The sequence below is a fragment of the Cyprinodon variegatus genome, unplaced genomic scaffold (genome assembly GCF_000732505.1).
Source record: "Cyprinodon variegatus isolate N-32 unplaced genomic scaffold, C_variegatus-1.0 Scaffold661, whole genome shotgun sequence".
NCBI lineage: Eukaryota > Metazoa > Chordata > Actinopteri > Cyprinodontiformes > Cyprinodontidae > Cyprinodon > Cyprinodon variegatus.
In genome coordinates this window covers 400,151-411,003 of record NW_015151114.1, presented here as the reverse complement: position 1 = coordinate 411,003, position 10,853 = coordinate 400,151, and the positions used below count along the sequence as shown (strand labels likewise).

The following is a 10,853-nucleotide window of genomic DNA, read 5'->3' as shown; positions in this document are numbered from 1 at the left end:
TACAACCCATCAACTTCGGCACCACGAGAAAAATCTCTTCCACCCACAACTTTTAAAATAAAGCTTAAAAAAAAAGTTAGTGTGCATTCACAGAGCAACAAAATAAAAGGAAGGCAAGGCCAAGAAGTGCAATGTATACCAGGTATAGGCAACTACCAAGCAAAGACACAAGAAATCACAGATTGTACTGTTAAGTAAAAAACAGAAAAAAATGCTCATCTTAGTCATACCTCTTAACATTGTCATGAAGTCTGGTTCAAATTCAAGGTTTCATGAAGCCTATGAGGTCCATCATTGAGTGGAAGTTACAGTTGATGCAGAGCTGACTCTGTACAAAACGCTACAAGGATTCATCTTGGCAAATTTGTTAAACTTTACAATCTTACAGTTGGGTCTCCTTTGCCATCAAGCATCGGAGGAGGAGGATTCTACAGATTTAAAAAATAATAATCCTGTGTCAAGCTTTATGCTGTCAACCCGAAGCAGTGACAATGATACTGTGAATAATCTGAGAGACCCCCTCCAGATCAGACATCTCTGCATCATTCCCAGCTGGTTTCAGTGAGCTTGTAAAATTAGAGCACTAAGGTAGTCGACAGGCGTCGCCTCACACAACAAGCCACGTCGTCCACCAGCTATTTGTCCTCCCATGCAGCTAACAGTCACACATTGTGAGGAGGGAACAGTTTGAGTCTGACAGATTAGTCCCCAGTATGGCTGCGGAGGTGTGGCCTTGCGCTGGTGTCGGGTTGTCACATTTGATGGAAGATTTCTGGGACGTCTGGGGGTGACTATGTGTAGAAGATGACCTCTGGGATCTGTCCGTCTTCTACAGAAGTGCCGTTGTTGTTGCCCGCAGCGTAGCAGAAGGTGAAGCAGGTCTTTGTGCCGGTAGAGGATGACTCATGCGTTACCTTTCGCATTCCCTTGGTCCCATAATGAGAGTCAGGACCCTGTCAGACACACAGAAAACAAGGTAAGTACACATTTTTCAAAGTGTGGGTTCTTTCCTGTATTAATCGTTGATCTCTTCCTGCTGACCTTCAGTGTGGCGCAGGCAGTGTAGTTGACACTGGGTAGAACCTCCACCGGCTCCTTGAACATGACCCTGAAGGTGTTTGCTGACCCATCACAGCTGAAGCCTGTGTCGTTCTGTCCCAGCACAGTGTTGCTGTCTGTGTGGATTATCTGGAACAGACACAAATATCAAAGATGGCATTAAACCACAAATTTAGAGCACCTCAATTCATTTCCATCTAATTAGAGCCAATTTATGAGATTAACAAACATGATGGGAAATAAGTGGAGAATAATCAATATACAGCTTCAATTGAAATTGTAAAAAAGGATGAATTTGTATTCAGTCTTCCAGCAGATATAAATACTAATCATTTGTCTCACAGCTTTGTAAAGACTGATATTGTCAATTTGTTTCTAAAAAAAAAAAATATACTGGAAAATAGTGCTGGGCGATATGGAAAAAAATCATATATCACGATATGGACTATTTTATATCACAATAATGATATATATATCAAAATATGCCCCAATTAAGTACATTTTCAGCAAATCTCTGAAAAATATGACAAAACAATACAATTGCTTACTTTTTCAACTTTATTCTGAAGTGACATTTATAGAACTGTCATAATTTAGAAAAATAAATTGTAGTGCAGCAATATATATGCATAAGATGAGGCGGAGGTAGGGCTACAGTATCCTTCACTTTTTTTCAAAATCCTACAGGTATTTAAATTAAATTACTGTGGTTCTTCTTCAGGTTATAGAAGAGGTTTGTCGTGTTGCCGTCGGGTGCAAATGAACGTTGTCTACTCCGTGTTGCACTTCTTAAATCCAAAATATAACCAAATCACAGACGTGCGCCCTCTTTTTGGTAAAATGTCTTCATCTTGGGGTGCCTGCGTAGCTGTCTCTTGTTTGTTGCGACCACGGGTTTAATACTTCAGCCTCCTGCGTCTCCATCTCTCATGAGTTAACTAACGTAAAGCATGTCGCAAACCCGCGTGAGTCAAAAGCCGTAAAGTAGCGTCATGCTGCAAAACCACAGGACGGCGCTTCTTTGTGGATTAAAAAATAAATAAATCTTGTTGATCACTTATAAGCTGTGTGTAGGCTACGTGGCTACACTAATATGTTCGTCGTAGTCTACCATGGGAAATATCTGCTTGAATACGAGATACAATTGTGTTAGAAATGATAGAATAGAATTAGCACGACAGACACTTTTCTACCTTCGGTACAATATGTATCTTCCTATCGCCCAGCCCTACTGGAAAATCTACTTATATACATATACTTTCAAATATACATTAACTTTGATCACAACAGATTATTCATGAAAATTCTCTTACAAATTTCGTATTGCCTTCACAGAGCAGCTTTTTTATGCAGCACTAGGGGCCTTTATTTTACAATAAAACAATTTAAATGGACAGATACTTCTGCAAAAGGCTGCTTCCAATTTATTTGTTAAAAACAAAAAAAACCTTTAAATTTGGGGTAATAATCTTTGGGCCAAAGGAAGAGAGATCCAGAGTTAGCACAAAGCTTCAGCTACTACAGCTAGAAACCACTGATTATGGCGGAAATCTTGGTGTCATGATGGACTCAGACCTGAACCTTCAGAGTCAAATAAAAGCAGTTACCAGGTCAGCTTATTATCACCTGAAGAATATTTCAGGATTTAAGGATTAATGTCCAAGCAGGATCTAGAAAAACTCATTAATGAATGTGTCTTTAGTATCTTTGATTACTGCAACAGTCTCTTCATAGGGTTGCCTAAAAAGTCCACATCAGACAGCTGCAGCTGATCCAAAACACTGCTGCCTGTGTTCTTATTAGAACTAAGAAAGTAGAACACATCAGCCCAGTTCTGAAGTCCTTCAAATGGCTCCCTGTAGCTCAGCGAATAGACTTTAAAATCCTTCTGTAAGTCTATAAATCCCTGAATGGATCAGCACCTCAATACATAACAGATTGGTTGTCAGTGTATCAACCTCCCAGACCAGTTCCAGCCTACTCTGTTCACCCAGAACTAGAACCAAACATGGAAAAGCAGCATTTGGTTCCTAAGCTTCATTTATCTGGAACAAAAAACTACAAAAGACTACAAAAGTGCTGAAAGCCTGAGTTCTTTTGAGTCAAAGTTAAAAGACCAATTATTTGGAGCTGCCTTTGACTTTTGAAGTTAAACTGGTAACTGAGGTATAATTCGTTTAAGGTTGTGATCTAACTTTTTTATTTTCTACTCTAGCTGCTTTAATCATGTTTTATCTTTACTTGCTTTTCTTTTTCTTCTGTTTTATTGTTTAATTCATGTAAATCACTTTCAATCATCTTTGCGCTGAATTGTGCTATACAAATAAACTTGCCTTGACTAAAATGTGTATACATTTATTTCTACTTTATTGTACACCATTCTGTCTGATATTTCACATTACATTTTTTAATAAAATATATTTTTTGCCTTTAGTTGTAATATCACGAAGAAAAAGTTACGATGTATGACTACTTGCAAGCCACTGTACAAACTATTCCCTAGTTTTCCTTTAAATTCTTAATCAGTATCATTTTCCCCCACCTCACAAATATGCAACACCATGTTATGGTTTATCACTAAGGAATTAATAAAATAAATTGAAGTCAGCAGCTTTAATGTGGAAAAATGAACAAAAGGAGGCATGAATACTTTTGTAGGACTCCATAAAGACTGAAAGTAATCAGTCAGTACCTGTATATTGACTTGGTAGTCTGTAGGTCCGTGAATAGATCCATAAAGTCCAAATCCAACCACAAAAATCCTTCTGTTAACAGAGAACCTGTGAAACAAAAAAGATGCAGACGTAAATACAACACAGTATGCAGGTATAACTGCTTAGAGTGTCTGTATCACACAAACTTTTTATTCAAATCATTTAATGACCATTCTAGATCCTTTACCACAGGCAGGCTACTGCAACCAGATTATGTTTCATATCCCACATAAGATTCAGAGCCATAAATCTGTGTCCAAGCTTTGCATCCCTGATAAACACACCGTATACGGTCGCTCGTCCCGCTGTAGCCCCAGCGGCTCTCCACCTGGCCAAATCTGGTGATGCTGCACTCCTTCCCGCGGAGGCAGCAGCGAGGACGGTCGATGAAATCCACACGTGGCTTTGGGTTTACTGTAAAGTGGAGGAAAAGACTCACCACCTCTCTGTCTGTTAGAATGTTAGACTGGGCAGGACCTGCAGGATAAGGAGAGGAGGCGTAAATGGAGATTGAAGTCGGAGCGGTTAATCAAAACAGGAGAAGTGATGAGAGCTTTATTTAACCTGCTGCAAACTCCTCGATGGTCATGAGAGGGAAGCGGATGAGCGTGAGAGCTTTTCCCAGGGCTTTACGCATGTTTTCTGGAGTGGGTTGAAGCTGCTGCCTGCGAGCCTCGGCCTCAGCCCAGCGAACGGCGGCTCCAAACAAACGCACCTCCCTTACTCCTAAAGTGTCCCTCTCCAACACTGCCACCAAAGTATCTGGAGGAGGTAAACCACAAGTTTTAAACCGAACCGTAGGGGTGATACAACCTTAAGCCATCACAACAAAACTTTAAAATGAGTCTTTACCCAGATCTATGTCTGTGAAACCTTCAGCAGCAAGAGCGTCTCCAGTGTTCTTGTCAATGTTCTCCAAACAAAGGCTGGCAAGCTGTGGCTCATCAAACAAACGAGCCTGAAACGAAGAGAACATGGCTCATTACAAACTTTAGAACATGATCTGTTTTTATGCAAACACAAAGGGAGTCAACGCTCCTGTGAGATGGAGTTTCCATTCTCTCCTCCCAAGCGATGAAAAATGAGCATAAAAATGTCTTTCAACAACTATAGAACATACTTAATGGTCTGAGTTATGAGTATATTTTACTTTTGAAATGCTCCCAAAACTTCAATGAGACCTATAGGTTTAATCTTTTTACATTTTCACAATGGCTTATTTTATTAAATGCATTTTATACATCTCTGTGCCTAAACTTTGTATTAAAGGGCAGACTTATCAAGACTCAAACTTCCTGATTTCACTGTTGAAAAGGATGGGAATCGAAAACCGCTTCCTATTCAGAACCAGTTCCATGTGTTCCAATTTCATACCACTGTTTGGCAGCTCGCTTAGCGGTTCCAGGCAGCACCAGAGCCTAGCGCTGGGCAGCACGACTTTGGTCACTTTTTTTTTTCAAAAATTACGCACAAGGCATTCAGTAAGCAAGTATCACGTGACCAGGTGTGAGACTGGAAAAGCAAAACAAAAAATGGCGTTTAATCGGGTAAAGCGATCGAAGGTTTGGCTTAATTTTCAGGAAGAGAAAGATGGCAACAAGCGCCTTGCGATCATTGCAAAGTGGCAATTACATCCGAGCGAGGAAATACATACAACATGCAGAAACACCTGTGCACACAACATGGCATACATTTTAACGAATGCCGCGTTTTTGATGCTTCTGGACAGAAGCTAAAGTTACGACCAGCATGGAAGGCAACTCTGGTGGTGAGTAGCTAGTTTTATATCACTGGTTGTGCTTAATTTAGTTCCCAGTAAATCATGACATTTCTGGAAATAAACCAGTTTCGTACCTCTCTTTGGGGTTATTAAGTTTCTTCGCAGTTCAGGGAGTGAGAGAAAGGTGACGCTTGTTTATTTAAATCAGGGGGAGATGAGTTTATTTCCTGAAATTGTACAGTAATGCTTTTTCATGAAACGGATGACTTCTCCATTAGATTTAGATGACTGTGACGAGACGGGTAGCCTGGCTGGCTGAGAGGCTGGCAGCTCCTGTTCACTGCCTTCTGTTTTTGCCGAGACAGGCAGAAATGGAATGTCCCAGGCGAAGGACGAATGTCAGCGTGCACTTACCAAGTTCATCGTTTCACAGAATTGATAGGAGAATTAAATCGTTTCACACAATCGATAAGAATTGATAAGGAATCGCATTGTTTAACAGAATCAATAAGGGAACCAATAACAGAATCAATAACAGAACCAACCCTACTGTCGATATTAGCAAATGTCTTAGTAGATCATAAAGTTCACAATGTAACCGAGATTTATGATAAACAGATGAAGAAGTGAAGTGATTCAAAAAACAGTTATTAAAAAAAATATCCTCAAGTGCTTTGAGTGCTGATTATTAAGGCCAGGAGGCAGACCTGAGTAAGCAGCATGAAAGCATTGTCTGCTCTGAGGTTTTTCTTCAGGAACTCCACACAGTGAGCCTCCAGGGCTGGAACTGCGTACTTCTTGGCTGTATATAGGGTGGTCATCACAGTTTCAGGGCCGATCTGGACTTCATCTGAATACAGGAACCTGAAACAAACATCACCAGATTTAATCCTCTCCTCTTTTATGAATGACGTGGATGGGGATGCTGTTAACTGCACATGCAAACTTTCTATATACAATTGAGCTACAATTCAAAGTCCTTACTTTAGCAGAGCCAGAAAAGCAGCTGGTTCCACGTCCGGAAGTTCGATTTCCGTAGAGGTGGTCGCCATGCCGCCGTTAAACATAGCATCAAACACTGCGCTGCCCACAGCCAGGACAAACCTGACACACCAATGCGACAACAGGAGGAGGGGTCAGCTCGTTCAGCACAACCTGGAAGTTTCAGCTCAAACAAATCCTCTTACCTGTGAGCTGGTATTCTCTGAACGCCCATTCCTTTGCCAACCAAGAAATGAACGTCACTGAGCACCTCGTTGTTGAAGAGAAACGCAAACCTCTCCTTGACGGTGCTCTTTGTCGCCTGCCAGTTGTATACCGGTTCTCTGTACACAAGCACGGACGCTGCAGCCGGAGTGGCGCTCGGCGCAGCGGCCGGGGAGGCGTTCGACGCTGCGCCGCTTGTCATGTTGGACGCCGGGGAGGCCATGGCTCCGGCTGCGACAGAAGCAACACCTGACGCAGCGGACGGCTGCAGGGGGTTCTGCGCAGACGGCGGAGCTCCGCTCGATACGCCGCCGCCGTCTGCTCCGGCAGGCCCCAACTGCGGGTTGGGTCGCCTCGTCGTTCCCTGCGCTCCCCCGGCAGCACCGACCGCTCCGCCGTTGGATGCTGGCATTGAGAAAACGCTGTTGCTGGGCTGGCTGTTCCCTAAAGGACCCGGGCCGGAGTAACTAAGGCAAGGAGGCCTGCCGCTGTTGTCTCCAGCGGCCATCTTCAACCTGCTGTAGGCGTAAACAACAAACTTCATCGCTTTCCGTAATTTCGGTGGCCCACACGCTCACGTGGGCCTTTTATTCCCCCTGGCGTTTATCATCGGTACTGCAAGACCTCTATCTCCTTTTATTTTACAACTCTTATTGCGAAAGTTTTTAGTAATCACTTTTAAACTTTATTTAATCATACAAGATTTTATTTCTGGTGTTTTTTTTCTCTTTTTATAGTTTTTAAACATAAGTTAATGTATCATGGGGAGACCAATCTACTGCCCGATGATAATCAGCTGTTTAGTAACCGGTTACTCTTCACGCTTCGGCGTCAGTTTATTAGGAAGACTCCAAAATATTTTAATGTAACATAAATAAAGTAGCACTGACTAAAAACGCCACACAAAAAAAAGGGAAAAAAGAGAAAAAAACTCAGATGTTTGATATCTATAAATAAACATATCAATGACTGGGCACGTTGATGACTCATAAAATGAACATCAACTCTTGAAGGAACTACGACAAAATTTCAAGGTGTTACAACTTTGACAACAGTGGATGTTCTCGAGAAATGTGGGATGCAGTTACACATTTTGGTCACTAGGTGGTGTGGTACATAAATAGCAATCGATATCAGAACATACTTTATAGTCTACGTTTGGTGCAAAAGGAATTNCTTATTGTGAACGTTTTTAGGAATCACTTTTAAACTTTTTAAAAATTATACAAGATTTTATTTCTGGTGGTCTTTTTCCTCTTATTATAATTTATAATAGTAAGTTAATGTGTCACGTGGAGACCAATCTACTGTCCGATGATAATCAGCTGTTTAGTAACCGGTTACTCTTTTTTTATTTACATAATGAATCTCCTTTTGCGCTCTGTCCCGACAACCGCGGCTTTCTGGGCATTATGCATGATCAGCTATTCACGCTTCGGCGTCAGTTTATTAGGAAGACTCCAAAATATTTTAATGTAACATAAATAAAGTAGCACTGACTAAAAACGCCACACACAAAAAAGGGAAAAAATAGAAACAAAGCTCAGATGTTTGATATCTATAAATAAACATATCAATGACTGGGCACGTTGATGACTCGTAAAAGGAACATCTACTTCTGAAGGATCTACGAGAAAATTTCAAGATGTTACAACTTTGACAACAGTGGACGTTCTCGAGAAATGTGGGAAGCAGTTACACATTTTGGTCACTAGGTGGTGTGGTACATAAATAACAATCGATATCAGAACATAGTTTATAGGCTACGTTTGGTGCAAAAGGAATTTTACCTCAGTTTCCATCTCTCACAAACACAAATACACACACAGCCATACTCGTTCTGCCATGGTAGTGAGGACCATGTGTTGAGTCCCATTGACTTCCATTGATTTTAAGTCATTTTCAACCCTTTCTATGCCCTAACCCTAAAAGTAACCCTAAACCTAACCATCACCAATGCATACCTCACTAACCCTAACCAATTGACACCTTAGTCCTCACATGCAAAATAGCATGTGAGGACCGTCAAAATGTCCACACTTTGATAGTGAAATTGGAAAAATGGGTCTCACTCTGAGGGCTAGAGAGGTACACACACACACACACACACACATATATATATATATAATTGAGAGAGATTACATACAAACGTTTGAGGAAAAAGGTAGGGTAGACAGCATTATATAGCCGTATTATAGGATGGTGAGTCATGGTTTTGGGATGCTCTGGTGCAGCAGGACCTGGTCACCTTAATAGAATCCACCATAAATGCTTTTGAAGGTGTTTGAGTAACACGACAAAGACTACAAATATTTCAGTATAGTTGCGCAACAAGGAAGTGTATTTGCCATTATATACAGCAGTTATTTTATTAATTATAATTAACCGTTTTTTCCTGCCTTTTGTATTCCATCATCACAATTTCCTTATCACTCCTTTTGAACTTCTGTAACTTAACAGATGTCATGTAAATCCCTTTATTCTTCCACAATGGAGAAATTCACTCTCTACTCCCCATCCCCTTGGGGAGCAGTGGACTGCCATTGTGTGGCATCAAGCAAAAATATTATACCAAATATTTTATTGGAGCACTTTATGATTGAGATAGAGCAAAAATTGATGCTGCAGTAATTGCAGTTTAAAATAATGCATACATTTACATATAGTAAATTCACCTCGGGCTTGCTAGGGATTAAGAAATGGAAAATCCTTGCAGAAACAAGCTGGATGACGTCATAATTTTTCATAAATCATTAATGACCACTTGATTGCAATCATAGTGAAAATATAGAACTTAATTTTTGTTTTCTAAAATCTAATAATGATTATTTAAATTTACAGCAGATTATAGCAAAGATCACAAATGCAGAGATTTGAGAAACTTGAGCAAACCACTTATTTGATTCCAACACCCAGTTAAATAAAGTAGGATTGTGTTTAATTAAAACCCAAATATGTCGTTGAGACTGGTGTTTGTTATTTATAGAACCTTGAAGTTTCCAGAGCTCTCCTTTCCATTACCAACCTGAACTGTAGGCACTGCTCTTCATCCAACAATTGTTGCTTTGTAAAGGGAGAAACTTTTAGGACATCCCCTAGTTTCTATATGCAGACATAGTTTGAATTTTGTAGGATTATCACCTGGTTAATGCCGACTCTTGGGTCTATTGTCTGCAATTAATATGTTTTGTTTTAGTGGCACACCTTTGTTTGCAGACTTTATTTAAGTGACTAGAAAGTGAGATTTGAAAAAGGTAAAATATGTAAAATAGATATGTAAAGGGACAAAACCCAGCTTAAACTAAAGGGAGATTTGGACAAACACATATGATCCCGATTGGGAGCATGACAAAACATACTGCTGGATAACTATATTTATATGGAGTGCAAAATGATACCACATTATTTTAAGGGAGCTGAAAAACTGATGAGGCAGGTTAGTTCTGTATGGTTGAATGTCACTGCAGCTACTCAGAATGGTTTCCAGTAGTTTATACTTTTATGAATGTTTCAGAGCATCATGGCTTGTTTCTTACGAGATGTTCTCTAAAATACTGACCAAATCACAGATGAACCTGGGGCTATTAGAAAGACCTAAAATGATGTACCAGAGATGTTCTATTGGATGTAGGTCATGGTAGTACGGAGCCCTGTCGCTGACGACAATTCATTCATTCTTTAACAAACTGCTTGCACATTGTTGACCCATTAGGCCAGGCATCTTCATGGACGCAGGACAACAATAGGTCTAAGGATTTCATCCCGATAATCAATGGCAGTCAGGATGTTCTTGTTAAACCTGTGCAGGTCTCTGTGTCCTGGATTAACCTCCCTACACTCCCTATCACTGAGCTGTCACCAAATGGATCATACCTTACAATGTTGAAACCCTGAACCCCAAACCCTAAACTGGAGGATATTGAGTTCTGAGACCCCTCAAGAAGTCTGTCTCTGATGGTTTGGTTAGAGATGTTCATTCCTATGGCTCACTAGAGATCTTTTTGTAAGGCTCTGGTAGAACTCACCCTGTTCCTTCTTGCACAAAGGAGCAGATACTGAATGCATGTGTTTCCTCCACCTTTAGTTTGCTGTTACACCTGCTGCCAAATTCTGGCTAGTCTGAATTAATCCAAGGTTTGTATTGAGGGTGCTCT

General features: G+C 40.6%; 1 protein-coding gene across 1 annotated transcript; it reads right to left on the bottom strand.

The window, feature by feature from the left end:
• LOC107096948 (BTB/POZ domain-containing protein 2-like) lies at nucleotides 1-7,243 on the bottom strand. Its single transcript, XM_015393865.1, has 9 exons — nucleotides 6,681-7,243; nucleotides 6,478-6,597; nucleotides 6,201-6,357; nucleotides 4,626-4,731; nucleotides 4,338-4,535; nucleotides 4,058-4,250; nucleotides 3,752-3,839; nucleotides 1,042-1,188; nucleotides 1-953 (listed from the first exon to the last, which is right to left on the bottom strand). Exons 1-9 carry the CDS (start codon nucleotides 7,241-7,243, stop codon nucleotides 792-794), a joined length of 1,734 nt encoding a protein of 577 aa, XP_015249351.1. The 3' UTR covers nucleotides 1-791.
• Between the last annotated feature and the right edge of the window lie 3,610 nt (nucleotides 7,244-10,853).

Coding starts and splice junctions, on each gene's coding strand:
- LOC107096948 (XM_015393865.1), bottom strand. CDS start 7,243: ATGAAGTTTGTTGTTTACGCCTACAGCAGGTTGAAGATGGCCGCTGGA. Junction 4,251..4,337: donor CATCGAGGAGTTTGCAGCAG/GTTAAATAAAGC, acceptor CTTATCCTGCAG/GTCCTGCCCAGTCTAACATT. Junction 3,840..4,057: donor GGGACGAGCGACCGTATACG/GTGTGTTTATCA, acceptor TTTGTTTCACAG/GTTCTCTGTTAACAGAAGGA.